The 21,697-nt window shown below is 37.7% G+C and overlaps 2 protein-coding genes across 4 annotated transcripts; one reads left to right on the top strand and one right to left on the bottom strand.

The window, feature by feature from the left end:
- Positions 1-6,894: 6,894 nt before the first annotated feature.
- LOC132644197 (uncharacterized) lies at positions 6,895-7,840 on the bottom strand. Its single transcript, XM_060360773.1, has 2 exons — positions 6,961-7,840; positions 6,895-6,914 (listed from the first exon to the last, which is right to left on the bottom strand). Exons 1-2 carry the CDS (start codon positions 7,838-7,840, stop codon positions 6,895-6,897), a joined length of 900 nt encoding a protein of 299 aa, XP_060216756.1.
- Positions 7,841-9,702: 1,862 nt separating this feature from the next.
- Positions 9,703-19,965, top strand: LOC132644814 (uncharacterized). Of its 3 annotated transcripts, XM_060361427.1 has the most exons (8): positions 9,706-10,016; positions 11,909-12,022; positions 12,124-12,192; positions 12,307-12,326; positions 12,401-12,453; positions 12,591-12,621; positions 12,712-12,793; positions 19,109-19,965. In XM_060361427.1, the coding sequence occupies exons 1-8, from the start codon at positions 9,824-9,826 to the stop codon at positions 19,333-19,335; spliced, it is 789 nt and encodes a 262-aa protein (XP_060217410.1). In that variant the 5' UTR covers positions 9,706-9,823; the 3' UTR covers positions 19,336-19,965. The 3 variants fall into 3 exon arrangements, with proteins under 3 accessions (XP_060217411.1, XP_060217412.1, XP_060217410.1); XM_060361428.1 differs by lacking the exon at positions 12,307-12,326 and having other exon boundaries at positions 9,703-10,016; positions 12,591-12,617; XM_060361429.1 differs by lacking the exons at positions 12,307-12,326; positions 12,591-12,621 and having other exon boundaries at positions 9,704-10,016.
- Positions 19,966-21,697: the final 1,732 nt, after the last annotated feature.

Genomic DNA, 21,697 nt, shown 5'->3' with positions numbered 1-21,697 from the left:
GATAACAATTAAATTTGTATGCGGTTAAAAGGATATGCGGTTTAATTTAATACGAATGTGTCACGACCCGACTAGGGGGCCGCGACGAGCACCCGGTGCTAGCCCACCCGGGCACCCCTTAGCTTACACTTATGCTTACATTTAGGTGAGCCACATAATTAGACATACATTTCCTTTCATCCATCAAACTAGTCCCATTTGGACAACAACATCTTTATATCATCATAGGCATCTATGCCACATCAATGTACATGGGCCGACGAGGCCGACAAAATGATATACAAAACATAAGCCGACAAGGCCAGACATATCTAACCACGTACACGTGACTACGAGCCTCTAAGAAGAGTATAACATATCACATGAGCGGGATAGGACCCCGCTATGCCCATAATTATGTACACAAAAGAATAAGTACCTAAAAGCTACGGCTCCGAATGAAATGGAGCTCTGCTATGTAATCTCTGAGAAAGCTGCTATGGGTCAAGCCTGTCTCCCTGTGCACCTGCGGACATGACGCAGCGTCCACAAACAAAAGGACGTCAGTACGAAGAATGTACTGAGTATGTAAAGCATGATCAACATCGATATGAAAGCTTAAGAGTCAACATATGAGATAACATAACATGGGAGATAATAATATCGTCGTCATAGCACTTACTTGCTTTCCACAAGGACATTCCATTTCTATTGCGTACCCGTGTACATACATCCATATCCGTATTTATTTACCTTCACATTCATTTTTATAACATATTCGTACTCATATTGATGTCACACACACACACACACACACACACACACACACACACACACACACACACACACACACACACACATATATATATATATATATATATATATATAGCAATAGCGTGCCCGACCATAAAGGTTCGGTGTTTCATACATACTTGGCCAACCAAGGCTCAAGGTCATACATACCTGGCCCTACCAAGGCATCAGGGTTATTCGTACCTTCTGCAAAAGTGCGCGCGCATTTCATAATCATATACATACTCTATATATATTCATATACATATATTCTTACCCGGCGTCATAAGCTCGGGGTCTTATTATAGCCCTTCATAGGCACACATACATATAATAACTCATAACCATCTTTAGCATCATTTTATTCTCATCATCATTACTATCATTGTCATTATCGTTACATCTACCCTATAGGCTTACTCGTCATACGAGGAACTTAGTACAATCGTAGCACATCGAGCATCGAGAGCTTACTAGCTCGGAGAATCAAATCGTTTGAAGGGAATCATAGTCTTATAGGAGATTTAGACGTTTGGCCAAAGAACCATGCCTTATGAAAGAAGGGTTAGCCTTACATACCTTTTCGTTCGACTATATAACACTTGCACGTTCCCTTCCACGCTTGCGTTTATACCTTCATCAAGGTCATACTATCGTTAGAATTGACAACTAGCATAAATGGCTAAAGCTAGGGAAAATCGGACAGCATCTCCTTTATTTATACAACATTCCTCCATATCGTAATTCAACTCCCAAACGTCAACAATACATTTACAATATCATAACAATAGCCTTTAGTCATCTACATTACCCATATTCTCAATTCACTTCCAATTTTCCATATTCAAGACCATAACACACGATTTCGTCCATTCATATACAATGCCTATTTCATGATCTTAACGTCATTTATAACCCATTCATGTCACAACACAACAACAATCATGATTCAATTCAAACTATTTCTCAAAACGTCACTATTCATCTTTCATGACCCATTTTGCTATACTCTTCTAAAATCCAAGCATTTCAACTTCCAAATACCTTAAACAACATATAAATACCATAAATCTTACCTTAGATGTTGTAGGAACAAGCCTTAGTCGAAATACTCCATTTGAGCAAAAACCCTAGTTTTTCTCCATTTGGATTTCTTGACTTGAATAATCTTTAATGGGTTTCCTTAATCTTGATTCACTTGATTTATGTCGTTGATGGGTTATAATCCTTGAAAACTTGTGTAATAAATGTAGAGAGATGTTTTAGAGAGAAGGATGAAATGTGGAAATGATTTCATGAACTTGGCCCCTTATTTAATAACCCATCACTGATCTGTCGGGTTCATTATATGGTCCGTATAATTGACCGTGAAATGTGTCTTTCCTTCACCCTTCACTGTGAACGTTATACGGTCCATTATACGGACCGTATAAATTTGTACGGTCCGTATAAATGACCGTATAACTCCACCAGCGAGCAATCTTTTCTGTGATGGTTCTACAGTCCATTATACGGCCCGTAAAACATTATACGGTCCGTATAATGAGCCGTATAACCCATCAGTCCACTGCACTTGTTCTCGTCGCTTCGTTTGATCTCCAAACCTTATGGAACCTTCTTAACACTTGTTTAACACTTCATTAGCAATCTAAGGGACGTTATAACTCTTTCCCAAAACGCCCTTAAGTCATCATTAACCCGTTACTCGTATTTTTCACTAGTTCATTCACTTGCGTACCAACGGAAGATTTTTCGAGGTGTAACAGAATGATTACAGAGCGACAAATAATAATGTAAAAGCGAATAAAAACAGTCAAAGCAAGATATAACAACGATTGATCCTCATACACGACCGACCGGTTGGCTCGGGACTCCGGAACCGGACTCGTATCACAGTGATAGATGAATGAACAATTATAGAACACTTAGAGAGATTGATAAACACTTAGAATCAAATTGTATTGCTTAGTATGTTTGCGCGTGTCCAGAACCAGCCAAAAGTAAAAAGGGTCCTCCTCTTTATATAGTAGAGCAGTCCTAACCCTAGTACAAGTCTAAATAAGGTATAAAATCTTCAGTTATTGACAAGTGAAATCAGCGCCGCCATATCCGACTGATGGCGGATATTTCGGACCCTCATTTATCATTGTTAACCACCTTCTCGTCCTATTTCAATATTCAGTTCCAATCGAACTCAGTGAATCGGAATCAGATGTGCTCGGTCTTGCTACGATCCAATGTTTGACCTTGACCCCAATTGGGATTCGTCCGATCCAACAATGACCATCATGATCTTAAATTTCTTGTCGGGAAACCGAGGATACCCTTGCCCTCGATTTTGTCCGTATACAAATAGTCCCTCCATTTTCCGGAGGGAAGTATTAACTTTAGGAAATGGATCCGGATAAAGTCGAGTAGGTCGTACCGAGTCGCCTTGGAAAAGACATTCCCATCAAATCCTTGCAGTCTGACCGATGTCAGTTCATAATTACTACAGTCGCCTAATTAGAGGTATCAAAATGGGCTGGCCCATCCCATCCCAACCCTAAAGGGCCAAAGAATTAAATGGGCTAGGACGGGCTAGCCCTTTTAATTGAAGGGCCTACAAAATGGCAGCCGAACCCAGCCTTAAGCGGGCGGAGGGTTAGGACGGGTCAGCTTTTTAAGTTTTTTCGTCTTTTGAAATAAAATTTTCTGAGTGATTTTTGGTACACTTTGAACATGAAACTTTTGCAATATGAAATAGAATCTTCTACCACCCATTCTTGCTCAGATTCATATCATAGAAGAAACAATTCAAGAGAACAAATACTATAAATTATTATTTTTTATCACTAATCCAAATCACTGTCAAAAGAAATTAAACATAATATAAATTATAAGACTAAAAAGTATTACTCTAGTTTCTAATTTACTACTTAGTAGTAAGTACTTTTTTTCTCATTCTTTTTTGTCTGTTTGTTTAATTTACTTATATTTTTTTTAAAAATTAATTAATTTATTATTCTTTTTTGGCCTCAATGGCTGGCCTCAGCCCAACCCTTGAGGCTGGCGGGCCAAGAGAGGCTGGACTTTTGAGCCTCACTTTTATATGGGCCAAAGAAATCCTAGCCCAACCATACTTAAATAAAGGGTTGGGTTGGGCCGGCCTCGCGGGCCAAGCCTATATTGACAACTCTACGCCTAATCAGTCTCGAGAATCTGCCCCTTGTCAGAACTCTTAAATCCTTCAAAATTTTTTGTACTCCCCATTATATAAAGCCCATATACTTCCTTCTTGCCATGCACTTTGAACCCAAACCCTCAACCTCATCTTTTAATAAACCTTTGCTTAAAACTGCCAAGTTCTACGTTCTCTTCTGAGTCTTGAACCTTTCGTAAACCATTATTTTCACCGCTTGACACTACGCTTTCTTCTTGATCATGACTTCTCTACCGTTGCTAACTCAAAGTGCGGACCATTCTTCATCGCCGCCTCATTCTCCGCCCTTGTCAGCGATGGGAGTGACCAGCCCTAAGGAGGAGTTGGAGTACCATGCTGCGAACATTTTTCCTGCCGGTTTCAAATACGCGAATGATTGTAAAATATCTTCTCACCTTGATTCTGTGGAGAAATTCGAATCCTTTATCGACGAAGCCACCATCCCCGTAGCTCAGAATGATTGTAACCTAGTTGCGGATGTCAACGTCTACCCTGTTGAAAGTGGGGTAAGAATCAATCACCATGTTGTTGGTTATTCGATGATATATACCTACCCCTTTGCTATCGGGTTTTCTCTTCCCATTCCTCAAGTGATTGAGGACTTCTGTCGTCGATATCGCGTTTGTATTGGCCAAATTGCTCCACAGATTTGGAGGCTTGTGTACTGTCTCGAAATTTTGGCCAACATAGCCAGAGTTTCTTTTACCCTCGACCACTGACCCACAATTATATACCCCGGATAATCCAAGAAGGTATAGTTCATTTGCTCCCCCCGCGGAACTTGAGGTCTCATAGATCCGGAAGATGACTATGATAGGGGATGGCTACATCGGTTCGTAATGATTCGCACAGACCAACTCCACCGCTCCCTGTCCGTAAACTTCTCAGAAACGTGGAATCCCACCCCGAATCCGGTCGAACGTGAGCTCGTAATCTCTATCTTCAAATAGGTGGTTGCACCTTTAGGGGCCTCTCGTGACGTGGGCCGTTCTTGAAGGAGCATGACACCCGAAGGTTGGAAAGGCAAGAACCATGGTAATGTTTAATCTGTTCGTGGAATTCCATAGTCTATTTTTCCGTTCTATATTCTAACTTCGACTCTTTGGTTTTCAGGGCTCCCGACGAAAAGGTCTTCAAAAGGAAAAAACATTGTCGAAGAGGATGTCGAGGATATATTTGAGGGAAGAAAGACTACGGTTGCATCAGCGAAAGCATCCAGTCAGAGAGTCTCTGCAAGCACCTCGACCGTTCCCTCAGGGATAGGCTCTCGGGTCAGATCGAGCAGTCTCTTGGAGACTTGATAGGAAATTCCTCGTGATGGACCACCCCCGGTGATTGTTCTTGGTGAGAAGGATTTCCCAGAACAAAACAGACCTGGTTCGGCTACTCCTAAGGACAATCCCGAGGCTATTTAGTTGATGCTTAAATATTGTAGAAGTACCCGAAGGTATGGGCCGAAGTTCCCAACCTTCGGTTCCCTATACTGGTTTGGAATTCCTCTATGTTTCTAGTTTAGGACCATAAGTTAGGCCTTTTTGTTTTGTGGAACTGATGTAACCGAGGAAATCGGACATTCGTTATATAAAGGAAATTAGTAGAACCCTTGGATTGGGTTTTCACCAGCTTTTATCGAGTGCAGTTGGATTTTACCCTCCGTTTGAACTTTCCTTTTCGTTCATGCCTTTATTACGTCGAACTTAGTAAATGATTCTAGAAATTCCCTTAATAGATGATTGAACTTGATACTTGAAAGACTAATTGACTTATGTAAATACCCTATAAGGAATTTTGGAACTTGAATGCTAAATGCTGATGTGACTACCCGATATAAGTGATGATTTAGCTTCTATGCTATAATTCAGCTTCTATGCTATGAATTTGATTGTTTTATTTGGCCTAGCTACTCGGGAGGAAATGTAGTCACTATTGATCCTAGTGTGATAATTCCTAGCTATTCGGGAGGAAGAGTGGCAACTTCTGGGTTCGCTACCTGGGGTGTGATTATGCCACTATTCGGGAGGAAGGATAGCCACCGTTGAATTTCATATTCTGGTGTGATACGCTGCTATGATTAGGGAACCTCAAAGGTCATCCCTTCGTTATGATTGATTTTTGGGCCTGTATTGACATGTGTGATATTTTTATTCTCTCATGAAATTGTTGTTGATAATCATGATTAATTGAAAGGCATATTTGAAGTGGTAACTTGACAAGAGGCCTTATAATCGGTTTTGATAATTCTTATTGAGATACACAAGTTGAATAACTGCTTTTATATTGATTTCACATGGGTTCCAAAACTGGTTTCTTTAAGTATTATTGTACTCTATTTTTGTATTACTTGTTGTCCCCAAGGCACTCACTAAGTACGAAGTACTCAGACATGTCATTGCTGTTTTTTATGGTATGTTAGGTAACGGAGAAGAGCAGGTTCCTGATACTTCATGTGCTTAGGAAGGACTTGCTGTTGCTGCTAACTTGGTGAGCCCACATGTTCATTCGTGGGACACCCTCATTATATTTATTCATTTTATTAGTTTTCAGGGCTGCGTCCCGATGAGTCGAACTATTATTCCTTTATCTTAGAAGCTCCATAATATATATTCTTGTGGTAGTTATTGAGTTATTGATTAACTCTCGGGCACATATTACGTTTGACTAAGTATTTGATTAATAAAGACTTCCGCTAATTTAATTCATATATTCATGATTTGTTTACATTTATTTTATAAACTGTTGGAGACGAATGTTGAACCTGGCGGGTTCAAGTATTGTTAGTGCATCTTTTATGTTCTTCCGATGTTGTTCATGACGTCGGATGCCGGTCACGTCTAGGGCGGGTTTTGGAGCGTGACACTGAGGAAAGGGTTCCATACCCTGAACACATGCAACTGTCTTTTTCCCTTTATTGAACTGAAAATCTAAGGGATACCCATGCAATCTATGACATTTTTCAATGAAGTGACCTGACCTCTTGCAGTACTTACAAAAGAGACCCTGATTCTGAGAGTAATTGAATTGATTCTGTGAGTAATTTGGTTTCTGAGGGTATGATTGGTTATGAGAATAATTTGGTTTCTGGGGATAATTGGTTTTTCTAGATTCAAAGTTCACCCTTTGTGGATATGAAGGGGAGGATTTATGATTTCTGGCATTAACAGAGAAGGATACAGCTTCAGATGCAAAAAAAGGAATAGATGCCTGAAGGTCAGACTGCTGTTCATCATGAATTAACACGGAATACACACCGTCTAAATCTGGGAGAGGTTTCATCATCAAAATGTTCCTCCTAATCCCAGCATATAAATCATTTAAACCAACTAAGAATTGATGAACCCTTTGATCCCCTTCTAGCTTCACCCACTCATCTTTACATTGACAAGTGCAAGGAGGATATTCAATGGAAATAGTTAACTCATCCCAAAGTTTCTTAATCCTATTGAAATAAGATGCTATACTGGAAGAACCTTGAGAGATTGAAGATATGTCCTTCATAATTTGGAAAACCTTAGTACCACTAGCCTGACCATATCTCTTTTCAATTTCTTTCCAACTATCAGAAGCAGTCTCAGTATGCATAACAGTATCAACTATCTCTTTATCTAAACTATTACGGATCCAGGCAATAACCATGTCGTTACACATAATCCAAATTTCAAAAGTAGGGTCAGTTTTCCCAGGTTTAATAATCGTGCCATTTATGAACCCCAATTTTCGTTTGGTAGATAAGGATATGAGCATCCCTCTTCTCCAACTACCATTGAAAGGCGTAGTAATAAGTACCATCCCAGGGTAGTCGGAAGGATGAAGATACAAAGGGTGGGTATGAGTGATGGTGGTACGAGAGGTAGCAGCATTAGAACTCATGGCAACAACAATACAACAACAATGTAACAACAATACACCAACGTTTATCAACGAGCAGTAACCTAGATCGAAATACAACAAAAGAAACCCAGATTGAAGTGTGAAATATCAACAAGTAGTGACCTAAGTCTAAACACAGCAAAAGAAACCCTAGATCGAAGTGTGAGACGGAGCGGATTTACCAGTTTCTCCTTCAAATCGAAGAAAAACAACAGCTTGCTTAACAGCGACGAAGCTCACAACAATGGCGGAAGTAAAGATTGCTCAACATTAGCGAAAATCAACAGAAGCCTTTGACCACAAAAAAAAACCCAATATTCGAGAAACACGAACCCAACAAAACTCAATGAAATTGCTCGAGGGTAACGTCGCTCGAACGAGAAAGACGAGAGCTATACGGATCTATGCTCTGATACCATGTAAATTGGATTAAATGCGGAAGAATCAAAGAAAAACTAAGTGTGAAAACCCTAACTCATATCGAAGAGAGAGAGAGAGAGTAAATAAATTGTGTTTCTTTCTTATGTTGTGTAAAATATCAAAAATGACAAAAGTGTATTCTGTACAAATTAGTCCTATATATATATATGGGCCGGGTTACATGGCCCAATGTACAAAATTGAAATATCAGAAAATACTAAGTTGGATCAGGCCCAACTCTAACAGTTATTTGTTGTGTTCCCTTTCTCTTTAATTTGTTTGATATTTTTTTTCTTTTTTGTTTTTAACAATTGACGAGTCAATAAGTCAATTAATGGACACTGAAATCTTAAAAGTATAAATTACTTTTATTATACAAATATTATTCTTTATTCTTTTTAATTTGTTGATTTAATATATTGATTAATTGACAATCTTACTGAATTTACTCCCACTAAGCGTTTTATGTCTACTATTTTCTCAATTATATTCCCATATACTCAAAGAAACAGAAAAGAAATATATATAAAAAAAATCATAACAAACCTGGAAAAAGAGAGAAATATATATATATATATAGAACTTTGATTTGATTAATTAAATCTCAACCGTTAACTTTTAATCGTAACACATGTTTTAGATAAAATGGAGAGGAGCCCTCCCTAGCTGTCAAAATTTGAATTGAACTGACTGGTGAAGGTTAATGTGTCACATCATGTTGCGTTGCTAGTGTTTTTCCTGTGGAGTCTTGCTGTGATGAAAAATGCAGCATCAAGCAAAAAGTAGTTTTTAAGGATTGGTCACCTCAAAATTTAGGAAATATTTCCGTTCAGATACATGTTTGATACCGAGCAACTAACTCCCATCATTAATAACTAAAATTCATTTTATTGTAAATTTTTTTGATGTTTTTAATGAACTATTTTTTTTTATAAAAGTTTATATAATTTAATTAGACGTTAAAAATTTAATAAAAGGAAATATCTCATTTGTTATTTCATTCATTACCATATACCCTTTTACATTGCCCTTTATTTTGTATTAATTAAACAATAATGAGAATTACACGTTAAGGAGTAATAAAGATCCACAAATAATATAGAATTTACAACAAACATCTCATTTTTAGTCTTTGCTGTCAAGAATTTTGTTTTAAAAAAAAACTTATTTAACCTTACAATATTTGAAAATACTTTTTACTATTACACAAAGCTTTTTTCTTCTTCAAGAAATTGGTTAAGATAACTTTTGGGCCTTTTGAACCATAGAATTTCTTAATTTTTTTCAAAAAATAATTACTTATATATTATATACTTAATTTTAAAAAATTGACTCTAACTATATTTTCCCTGAAATATAAATACATATTTAAAAAGAAGTTTGAATTTTTAAATACCTTATTTTACATATTAAAAACATAAAAAGAAATAGTAGTTGAGTGGAAGGTTGGCGAAGTCAACTAGCAGAAGCCACGCGTAAACTTCACTTGTTGTTCCTCTGTCTCAGCTCCACACTTTAAAGCAGCGTTGTTGTTCACCGGGCAAAGTGAAAAAGGAAGTGAGAATGTTTATGAGAGACGTGTCTGCTTGTAATACATACAATTATGGTGATGCCCTTTATTGGGATGCGCGTTATGTGCAAGAAGCAGGCAGTGGTTCCTTTGATTGGTACCAACGTTACTCTGCTCTTCGCCCTTTTGTTCGCCACTATGTTCCTACATCCTCAAGAGTCCTCATGGTTGGCTGTGGCAATGCTGGTAATTCCTCAAAATCTGAGCCCCCCCCCCCCCCCCCCCCCTTTTTTTTTTTATGACATAGAGGCAGGGGAAACGGAAAATGGGAATTTGAGGTAGCCAGCTACCAGATCACTACCTCAAACATGTGGATTTACTTCATTTGTATTGAGGTTTAATTCTTTTACTTTAATTGCTCCGTGTATATGATTCTTGAAAAGTTTATCTCTATTAGGTCCCTCCTTTTTTGGGTTTCTCTGCTTTGAGCTTATTTTTATTACCTTTGATAAAGAAAATCATCTCAATTTGACTCTGATGTTAAACTTTTCTTGTTTGATGTGAAATTAGAATTGGCTGTGGTGATGCTGGTAATTCCTTAATATGTGCGTAAAAAATTGCATTTTTTGTGGATTTACTTTATCTGTATTGATGTTTAATTCCTTTTCTTGAATTGGAGTATTGGATTTCTCTGGTTTGAGCTTAATCTTTTTTTTTTAATTTGTTTTTTTTTCCCGATAAAGAAAATGATCCCAATTTGACTCTGATGTGTCAAGATTTTCTTGTTAATGTTGAACTTAGAATTGGCTTATTTTTTTTTTTTTGTTTTTTTTAGCCGGATATGTGATTTTTGAAGAAATTTATCTTTATTAGGTCCCTTCCTTTTTGGGTTTCGCTGGTTTGAGCTTAAGCTTTGCAGGGTGTTTGTTTTGTTTTATTAGCCGATAAAGAAAATCATCTCAATTTGACTTTGAGATTAGAATTGGCTTAAATTTTTTGTTTAGGTTGCTTTGTTTTGTTGCAGGATATGTGATTCTTGAAGAAACTGGTCCTCCTTTGGGGGTTCTCTGGTCTGAGTTTAAGCTTTTTTGTTTTGTTTTGTTTTTGGTTTTGTGTTTTTTAATCTTTGATTTATTGGAATACATTGTTATGTGATTTTTGAAGAAATTCATCTCAACCCCCATGTTGATATTTCGTTGTTTTATATGAGCTAGGATTTGCATTTTCTTTCACGTTATCGTTGGTTTATTTTGATCTCTACCTGGTATGTGATGCTTGAAGGAATTGTAAAATTTATATCAGTTGGTCCGTGCTTTATTTAGACTTGGGATTTTGCATCCTTTGTTGAGGGTTTTACGTGATTAGCTCTGTTTTGCGCTTGGTTTTCTAATGCTTCAAGAAATTTTTGAAGGGCTTGTTGAATTTAGTTTTAATTTTAGATCGGAGGACACTATCTAGAGGCTTGTGGCATGGATTTTCTACCCTTTTTGAGCCTAAATTTTTCATTTTTATTGATTTTAATGGTTTGCTTTGTTTGCCACCTGAATATGTAATACTTGAAGAGATTTATCTCAATTTGGTCCAAGCCAAAGTTCTCTGTTGGATGCCTAAGTATTTTATAAAAGTGTACAAACATACCCAGTATAATCTCATGAGTGGGGTCTGGGGAGGGCAGAGTGTACCCCTACCTTGAGTGGTTGGGAGGTAGGGAGACTGTTTCCGAAAGACCCTTAGCTCAGGATAAAACATGACAAAAAGGTCAGACAAGAGTTGATGAAAGTAAAAAAGTCATGGCAGAATACTATCGATAAGCATTATGAAGAAAAGGAATAGTAACTGGAACAAACTAATACAGTAATCAAAGTACCAGAAATAACAAATAGTAACAGAAAATCGAAGGGCAAGAAACTACAAAGATAATACTACGCCTACTAGCATGGAAGGGTATACGATATAACGCTCTACTACCTACTAACCTTCTACCCTAATCCGCGTCCTCCACAACCTCCTATCTAAGCTCATGTCCTCGGTAAGCTGCAACTGATGACAATCATGCTTCCTCTGTTATTGTGGATATGATGTTCAATATTATGGATTTAATGTATTTACTGAGATCAAAAGATCTTTTTCTTGTTTAGTGATGTCGGAGGACATGGTTAAGGATGGTTACGAAGAAATAGTGAATGTCGATATATCAACAGTGGCTATTGATATGATGAGAAGGAAGTATGAGGATGTTCCGCAGTTGAAATGTATGGTAGCTGAAGAACTTCTCAATTCTGATTTAGAAACCTTTTCACTATTCTGGTGGGATAAAATTTTGCTATAAAGTTTTCCTTATGTAACTGAACAGACTTGGAAATGGACGTCAGAGATATGAGCTTCTTTTCTGATGAATCATTTGACGCTGTCATTGATAAAGGTAATGATATCTCCCTCTCTCATGTGCTATTGTTTATTATTTTCCATTCACTTACTAGCTTTTCTTCTCTGCTTTCTGATCTTTCGTGGGATCATCTGGTCATTACTGTAACAGGAACCCTTGATTCACTAATGGTTAGTCGCATCTTGCTCCCTCTCCGACCTCTTCAAATTTGTTGCATGTGCTAACTAATTCTACACTCTTTCAGTGTGGTACCAATGCTCCAATTTGTGCTGCACAAATGCTTGGAGAAGTGAGCAGGTTGGAAACTTTATGGTGTCTTTATTGTGTTTCTTTGTAGTTATTCGTTCTATTCATTTCCTTTTCTCCTCTGCTACCTCAAAAATATTGCTCTTTTGACGAATAAAAACTTATGGCAATTGTCTTTTCATGTGTAGGCTTCTCAAAAATGGAGGTGTTTATATGTTGGTAACTAGAGGGCCAAATAGATTCCTACTTGTAACTTTTATGGTATATTTTGGAACACCAAATAATTGTTGTGTTTTTTGCTCTGTGTAGATAACATATGGTGATCCTACATCCAGGATGTCTCATCTGAATCGACCAGTGTTTAACTGGAAAATTGAGTTATACATCATACGTAAGTTTTTGTTGCAATTCATGCCAAAATTGTTCGGTCTATCATGCTAGATTATCTGACTACTACTTGATCATTGCAATATCCTAGATCAATATAACTATTTGGTTTACATGTAGTATCCTTTGTTAGAGATTTGTGAATCTATATTTAAGGTATGTTAAGTCAATAGCAAGGCTTATTTGTGAACCTATACATGCACACTAGTTTTATAATTTAAACTTTGAAGTCATAGCATTGTTTAGTTTGGTGTTTAGAAAGTTTAATACTACAAATTAAAAGTTTTTTCAAAATATACATCAACATACCCAGTGTAATCCACAAGTGGGGTCTGGGGAGGGTAGAGTGTACACAAATCTTACCCCTACCTTGGGAGGTAGGGAAGCTGTTTCCGAAAGACCCTCGGCTCAAGAGAAAGCATGACAAAAAATTAGACAAAGATTGAAGAAAGTAAAGAAGCCAATGCAAAAATAGTATAGATAAACACTATGAAGAGAAATAACAAAGTACAAGAGATAGCAGTTAGTCACAGGAAATCGAAGGACAAGAAACTACAAAGATAATACTACGCCTACTAGTATGGAAGGATACACGAGATACGCTCTACTACCTACTAACCTTCTACCCTAATCCGCGTATTCCACAATCTCCTATATAAGGTCATGTCCTCAGTAAGTTGTAACTGCGCCATGTCCTGCCTAATCACTTCTCGCAATACTTCTTCAGCCTATCTTTACCTCTCCTGAAACCGTCCATAGCCAACTTCTCACACTTTTGCATTGGGGCCTCCGCGCATCTCCGTTGTACATGCCTGAACCATCTTAGCCTTGCTTCCCGCATTTTGTCCTCCAACGAGGCTACTCCCACCTTGTCCCGGATAACTTCATTTCTAATCCTATCATTCTTAGTATGCCCACACATCTATCTCAACATCTTCAATTTTTTTTTCTTTTTCAAAATGGGTAATTGTGTTCTTCTCAACATCTTCATTTCCGCCACCTTCAGCTTCTAGACGTGAGATTTCTTGACCGGCCAACACTCTGCCCCATACAACAAAGTAGGTCTAACAACTGCTCTGTAAACTTGTCTTTAAGCTTTGGTGGCACCTTCTTATCACACAAAGGCTCCGGAGGCTCTATCTCATCCGCCATGCCCCAATACGATGTGTGACATCATCATCAATCTCCACATTTCCTTGTATAATGGACCCAAGATACTTAAAACTTCCTCGCTTTTGGATGACCTGTGTCTCAAGTCTTACTTCCACGCCCTCGTCATGCGCTACATCACTGAACTTGTACTCCAAGTATTTCGTCTTGGTTCTGCTCAACGTGAACCCTTTGGACTCCCCGGTCTGTCTCCAAACCTCCAGCTTAGCATTAACTCCATCGCGGATCTCTTAAATCAAAACTATGTCGTCCGCAAATAACATATACCATGTCACCTCACCTTGAATTTTCCGCGTCAGTTCATCTATCACTAGGCAAATAAAAACGGGCTGAGAGCTGATCTCTGATGCAACCCCATCACAACTGGAAAGTGCTTCGAGTCTCTTCCCGCTGTCCTTACTTGGGTCTTGGCTCCATCGTACATGTCCTTGATAGAAAAATAATGTAATCTATATTTGAGAAAGGAATATAGGGAAGGTAAAGAATGCTCTTTAGTTATATTTCTTGAAAAAATCCTTTTATTTTAGCCTGAATAGATTTTAAAAATAAGTCAACAATTTCAACAAGTATATCTTCTGAAGTTACTTGCTTTTTTAAATCAGGAACTTCTGAAATAACTTGTAAAATTTTCTTATAAGTACTTACTATTTGTGAAGCATACTTAAATGACGTGTTATAAAATCACAAAATTGTTATTAGGATGTGTAATAGCAACTGTACCCCCTAACAAAAGTTCTAGATCTGCCCTTATGATGCAATCATGTCTTACTCCTTGACTTAAAAACAAAAATTCATGTCCCATCCCTAAAATGTTTAACTATGCCTTAGGTATTTCTCATATTCGGACCATCTATGACCAATGAACTCTACCTAAGGCACATTGACCAATTTTGCCAGGCACCTTTTTGTCCGAGCTTTGCTAACAGTTAATGGAACTGCATTCAGCTCAATATTAGATCCTGGCTTCAGTGCGAAACATTGCTTAGACTTATTCCCAAGCTTAGCCCATCAGCTCAGGTGCTATGGCATGGTTTTAAGATAAATTTTCGTTTTCCTCTTTTAAGTAGCGTATCTCTTGAGTCTTGCTATTTGACTCAACAATAACATAAGGAAAGGGTGGAGTTCTGAATGGCCTTGTTTTTTTATTTGTATGCTTCTTCTGTTACTTAGTAGCCTGAGTTGGCCATTAAGCTGAAATAAGATTGGCTGAGGACTCAGTTACATGATTACGTATACTTTAGCTGACATTACAAGGTGTAGATTTTAAGTTTGTGTCTCAGATAATTTTGGTAATCGCATTAGTCAAAAGATGTCATCTCAGTCAAGATCATGAAGTACTTCTTCTATTCTATTGAAAATGACTGACATTGTTTTATGTGGAGATTAAAAGGAAAAATGTTTAGCTGGATTATTTTATTTACTCATGCAAGTTTTGGTCATAATTTGTGATGTGAAAGTAGAATAATGAAAGGATGTCATGGAAAGTCTTTTTTTTTTTTTTAAAAAAAAAGGTTTGGTGGTATATATTTGTTTGAATTGTTAGAAAGGAAAGAGATCAAGTTTTCCTGGACAGACTGCATAAAACATGTACAAAATTTAAGGGAGTTAAAATTGCATTTAGCACTTTAGCACAGTTGTTCGCGCTCAAATGCTTATGCTTGATATTTGCATATTTCAGCCCTTCTTTGGGGCTGGTGTACGGGTGAATCACCATTTCTGTCACCCTTAGTCATCATAGATATAAATCATTTTAGCTCGCATCATTCACGAAAGAAAAAGGGGGAGTAATTCTTTTCCTTACAGATCCCCGCTTGTAGATGCCTAGATGGAATTCAAGCACATTAACATGTAGAATCCGAAAAGTCTGTTGAGCTGTAAGTGTGTAGTATTTGTTCGGAAAGGACCTTTAGGACACAATCTGGCTAGTATTGGGTACATAAATGCCTGACCCAAACTGGGAGCCGTGAGTGGTACATAATGGGCTTAGTTCCCAATAAGTGAACTAGCTTATCTTTAGCAAAACTATGGACATCCATCAACCAGTTTAACTTATTTGCATCATATAAATTATCATGCGCACGCAATTGTGTAGTCTAAATAAAACACAACAAACCATAGTGATGCTATTACGGTTCTTAAAACATAACGACAGTCGTTCATCTTGTCAAGGAGTGCATACAGCACCATAGATATCTGAAAAGACATAAGCTGTTCTAAACAATTGAAGGAAAGGAATTACCTTCTCATCTCCACCAAAGTAGATATATGGCTTCGGCGGTCAGCTACTATTGAATCTGAAACACGAAAAGTAAAGAATGAGTTCACTGACTCAATATTTACCATTTCAAAGAAAAAGGAGGAATGAGTCCATTGTCTTAGCAAGTGATAACCATATCCATAATTTTTAGGGACAAGCTACAAGTTCCAGAAAATGCATTCTATCAAATTCAAGTATAAGGACACATAGCACTACAGTTATATCTTTCTGAACAAACGTTATAGTCAAAAGGATAAGTCAAGCTCATGTCTATCTCAAAAAGTGTCAAGGTTCTCCATTTTTTTTTAATCTCTTTTACTCTTTATTCAAACTGGTTTTATAGTTTCTCTTATGACTACTAAGGGACTATACTTCAAAGATATCTATGTGCTACCTCACCCCTTCGATGAGGATAGAAACTCTCTTACTGAGTATCATATACACTATAATTCCCTTCTGAAAAGCTGTGTTGATAAGACACTATTTTTCTATGCATGACCTACATCGTCACTGTATTTCTTTAGCTTTTCCCCAAAACCTTTCTCATGTCGTTCTTATCACATTTGTTCTTTATGCAAAATCTCACTTGTTTTTTCATACATTTTTTGATAATATGCATCACTAGTCAACAAAAACACTAGCTGATTTTTTCCCATATGTCCTAGCCTAGGTGGATAGAGTTTACTAGTTACCTGTTGCTGGTGGAATTAGTCGAGGTGCGCGCCCGTGGAATTAGTCGAGGTGCGCGCCCCGGACACCACATTATCTAAAAAAAAAAAAAAAAAAGGCATCACGAGTCAAATCAAGCTTTTAAACCTGCAATGAACAATTAGAAGCATGTTCAAACAAAGGAATCGTACATATATTCTTGATAGCTTAAAACACAATTCTAATTCATCATGGTACGCGTGAAAGAATTTCAAGCATTTCATCGAAGCGTATTATGTGCATATATATACACACGCTACAGGCTTGTCCAGTCTATGTAATTTAATGAAGTCTTTCTTAAAGCAGTTCTAATTCTTTGAAATGTCATTATTCATCTCAAATCATGCTGGTTACGGAAGCCTAAACTATAGTTAATGTCATCACTTGTCTTAGGTCCTTAGCTTCTCTTAACCTTACTTTCATCACTTATTTCTATATAATGCTTTCAGAATCTAATCATCTATTGAGAAGTGACAACTTTCAAAATATGGTAATCTTTCATTAGATTTACCCCGATCCAATCTTGGTCACATTTTTAGCCCTGACATATCAGCCCATATATTGCTCATACCCATTTTGGAGTAATAGACGTGAATCTGATGAGTTCCTTGGAATACACAAAATATGCCATAAATTAGGTTTGGGTTTTACATTGACTGCTTAGAAATCTTTTGGGAATGGTTGGGTCTCTTCTCGTTAGTATCCCCAATGAGCTTTCCCTGAATTTATGCCTCCAAATATCCTAAAACGAGTTAGACCCTAAGTTGCTTAGACTCAGTTGCGGGTGTCCGATGCGGATGCGGATTTAGAGGTCGGATCCTTCATGATCTAAATTTTAAGATTCGAGGATACGGATCTAGGTACGGATACGAGTGTGGAGATTTGGCTAAATATAATTCAAATATCTAAAAATAAAGTTTTAAAACCTAAATTATGAGATATTATGAGGAAAAGTTTGAGGAGAAAATATTGTTCAAAAGGAGATAAAAGGAAAAGGGAGTGACATAGAAATTTCTATATACGAGGTATTCCATTTTCTTCAATTTCACCATAGCTTTTGTTTTGATCACACAAGTCATTGAATCTGTCCGGAATTTCTCCCTCGATTTTGGTCAAAGTACCCAAAATTGGTGGACCAGATTGGGTACGGATCCCACACCCACACCCACACCCACACCCACACCCACACCCACACCCACGTCGTGTCGACACGGGTGCGGCACCGAAAGTGAAGAGTCTGAGCAACATATGTTAGACCCATAAAATTTGAACCCAAGAGGTTAAAACCAAAGGATCAAAAGCCCGGTTTCAGGACTTCTGCTGTGGTCACATTGGTTCTACTATGACCACAATGGTTCAGATTTTTTCTTTAACACTTATGAACTGCAACCGCATGGATTCTACTGTGGGAGATCCTGGTATCTTACCATAGCCATGTAGGCGCTGCTTTGTGCACCTACATGAAGACAAAACCCTAAGGACCAAAAAATTAGTTTCAAGACTTCTACTGGAATGACACTGCAAATTGGTTTTTTATTTAGGCTTCTGAACATCTAGTGTGTCACACTGTATCCACTTTGAATTATTCTATTGAGATAACTAAATAAAATTCTATTTGTTGGAGCCTTGGGATCCAACCCCGTGCACCCCGATTTATCAGACTTCATTATATAATTAACCTTCTATCAAGAATGAATATTCTGGATTCTTCGTACTATTTACTCCTAAAATAAATAAAGCTCGCACTAGGCCGGGCCTTTCCGTGTTGTTTTGTTTCCGCCACGAGAAAGGTGCACGCAAGAGGTATTCCCATATCAATCCATCTCCATAGGAGACAATACGAGCAAAAGATGTGAATCCCTCTTCCTTCGATTGCTTTCATTTTTTGGCCCGATCATGCTTCATCTTACTTGGCCGTGCAAAATTGAAATGATTATTGACCTTTTTTTTTTTTTTTTTTTTTTTTTGATTTTGTCAGTTCACTTGTAATAGCCTAGATTTCAGTAGCCAGAACAGACAATGTCTTGTTTTGTAATCTCAGCCATGTAACTTTATTTTCTTTTTGTAATGTTGCATCTTCTTGATGCAATTATTGAAATTTCTACTTCATCAGAAAAAGTTCCTTTATTATTGTCTCAGTCTGATCTTGTTACTTATTTCTACCATCTTACTCCCATTTTGCAGCTAGACCAGGATTTCAAAAGCCTGGTGATCCCCCTTCTAATGTGAAGTCATGCTTGGAACCTATTCCCCTAACCGAGAAGGGCCTACTTCCAGCAGATTATGTGATGGAAGATCCGGATTCTCATTTTATATACATCTGTAAAAAAATGGATGAATCAGTGGAGCTGAGCAACAAATCCGTAGATCTATTAACTGGTGATTTACAAGGAATCGCTTTAGGCTTGTGAAGCATTGCTACTTCAAGTCAGGGTGTTCAAATTGGCTCTGAAGCGTGTACTCTTGTTATCTAGGCTTCTAGTGTATCTCCTTTTATTGTATTCATACTTCAGAAAAGGAGACTTTTGGGGTGGGAGAGGGGAGGATCTTGTTTGTCTTTGTTTTTCCTTTGTCCGGGCCAGCTTTCCCGCGCCTCGACTATTCCACGGGAACTACCACTTCTCTAGACGGATGGGCAGAAATCATTGATCCCCCGTGATGTTTAATCTTCTCTCTTTTCTTACCTTTCCTTTTTTAGGGTGGGAAGAGGTGAACGGGAGAGGGGGAGGGGGGCAAATATTTGGCAGTGGTTCTGTTGAGCATTGTTCGGCTATAAGAAGAAGCCAAAATAAGTGACTCGCTCCCAGATGGTCTTGGGCGTGCCGCGAGCTTTTGCTAGGTGGTTTATATTGTGAATCTAATAAAAGATACCCTTAGTTATTATCAGTATCTAAACAATTTTGCTTCATAAAGTTGTGTGGGACAAGGCTAGAATACTTGTTTCAGTTTTGTACTTCCAGTTGGTTCAGGCCTATTTACAAGGCTTTCTGGTTTTCAGTGCTGCTGCACAATCATTCTGTTATGGAGTTATTGTTTGGTGTTGTTGATTGTGAGGATTATAATCTCTCTTGCTACAGGATGAAAGGAAATCGACTCACTTCGGACTTACTTTTGTTCCTGCATGATAATGAAGACCTTAAACTTAAGCCATTTTCTCCCGACGCAAAAGGCAATGTGGGAGATTAATGAAACTGGTCAATGGTGCCTTGAATATGGATGAAATATCCTAAGGATAGTTTATCATATGGCTATCGTGTTTTGATTATGGCACCTAGCCTCAATTGCGATTGCGGTTGACGGGTGTACTGCATAGATAGCCGAATTGAGGATAGCTATTTAAGGCATAGCTGAACTTAATAGATTTTTGCAATTTTAGCTGTTTTAATAATAAACTTCAGAATCGTGGGTCTGACGTTTCAAAAAACTTCAGCCATACGGGTTTAAAATTAGACTATCCTAGTCCTAAGTCCTAACTGCATAACATTTATGTTGACTTCAAACTCAAATTATTGGTGGAAGAGCTATCTTTTTTTCTGTTTTCTAAAGTCTCTTTAGTGGACAGGTACCTATTTTGGTTGTACGGGTAAGCTAAAGTATACTGTTAGAGATTCTAATCAATTGGCTTATCTTGTTGAAAGCCTAAATTTATTGCATTTCACCCTTTTCCGAATGGAAATTCAATGAAAGAATAATGTGTTTTCTTTTTTAACTAGATTTTGCAAACAAACTCTAAAATAGATAAAGATTACTTTCTGTTCAAATTACTTTCGAAAACAATTGTTGGTTTTTGTTTTATACTAGTAACAATCAAGAAAAAAAAGGAGGAGGAGGAAGAAGAGGATACATGCTTTTCTCTTAAGTTTGTTTGACATTGATCATAATTTAAATAACTTGAAAAAATAGAATATATTTTAAATAATAGGGTAAAAATTGGATATAATTCCTACTTTCGGGTAGGCACCGTGATATTTCGATAATCTAACATCTTTACAATTTAATACAAACTACATTCTATTTATGTTGTCAACTACAATCGGCAAACTCCCCTTCCCCTAGATTCCCCATTGCATTGTAGGGTTTTGAATCTGAATGTACATATGAATGATTATAGGAATTCGCGACTTTTGTAGCAAAAAAAAAAAAAAAAAAAGTTGAACTAAACTAGCACAAAAAAAAAAAAAAAAAAAAACATTAGTAGGTTTCATGCACTAAATTAGTGCGTGAAAGGACCAAACTGCAAAAATGCAACTTGGGCCTTTCACGCACGAATTTCGTGCGTGAAGGAGGCAACAAAAAGTCCCCCCTCCTTCCCCACCACAGATCCCGACCATTTCACCCCACCACAGCCTGCCATTGACGCGGTCCCCAACCCCCCAAAACGCTATTTTCGTGTTGTTTTTCAATCCAAAACTCAATATTCTTGGTATATTGAAGTGTAGGAACAAGTTTCTACGGTTAGATTTTGGAATAGAGCGGCGCGGAGCTCATTTTGAAAACTCAAAAACACATTCATTCTAGGTATTTTACTACGAATTTTTTATTACATTGCTAAATATATTATTACCTTAGGTATGGTGGGAAGGATTTGTGGTGGATTGCACATTTATTTTGTGCGTTTTTGGGCAGTCCGCAGGGTGAGCGGCCGGTTCGTGATCTACAGGGTGGCCTACATCTGCACTTCGACGACTCCATGTTCGAGGACTTCGTGTTTGATACAGCACCATCTGCATCTCCTGCTCCGGGGGCCACTCAGGAGCCCTCTCACCAGGCATC

The sequence above is a fragment of the Lycium barbarum genome, chromosome 6, assembly GCF_019175385.1.
Source record: "Lycium barbarum isolate Lr01 chromosome 6, ASM1917538v2, whole genome shotgun sequence".
Lineage (NCBI taxonomy): Eukaryota > Viridiplantae > Streptophyta > Magnoliopsida > Solanales > Solanaceae > Lycium > Lycium barbarum.
Note: the sequence above shows the minus strand (reverse complement) of the source record. Positions and strands in the feature narration are given on the sequence as shown.

Excerpts from the sequence above, each read along its gene's own strand:
- LOC132644197 (XM_060360773.1), bottom strand. The coding sequence starts at position 7,840 with ATGAGTTCTAATGCTGCTACCTCTCGTACCACCATCACTCATACCCAC. Across the intron at positions 6,915-6,960 it reads TCAGAATCAGGGTCTCTTTT|ATTGCATGGGTATCCCTTAG; the intron begins GTAAGTACTGCA and ends AAAATGTCATAG.
- LOC132644814 (XM_060361427.1), top strand. The coding sequence starts at position 9,824 with ATGTTTATGAGAGACGTGTCTGCTTGTAATACATACAATTATGGTGAT. Across the intron at positions 10,017-11,908 it reads GGTTGGCTGTGGCAATGCTG|TGATGTCGGAGGACATGGTT; the intron begins GTAATTCCTCAA and ends TTTCTTGTTTAG. Across the intron at positions 12,794-19,108 it reads AATTGAGTTATACATCATAC|CTAGACCAGGATTTCAAAAG; the intron begins GTAAGTTTTTGT and ends CCCATTTTGCAG.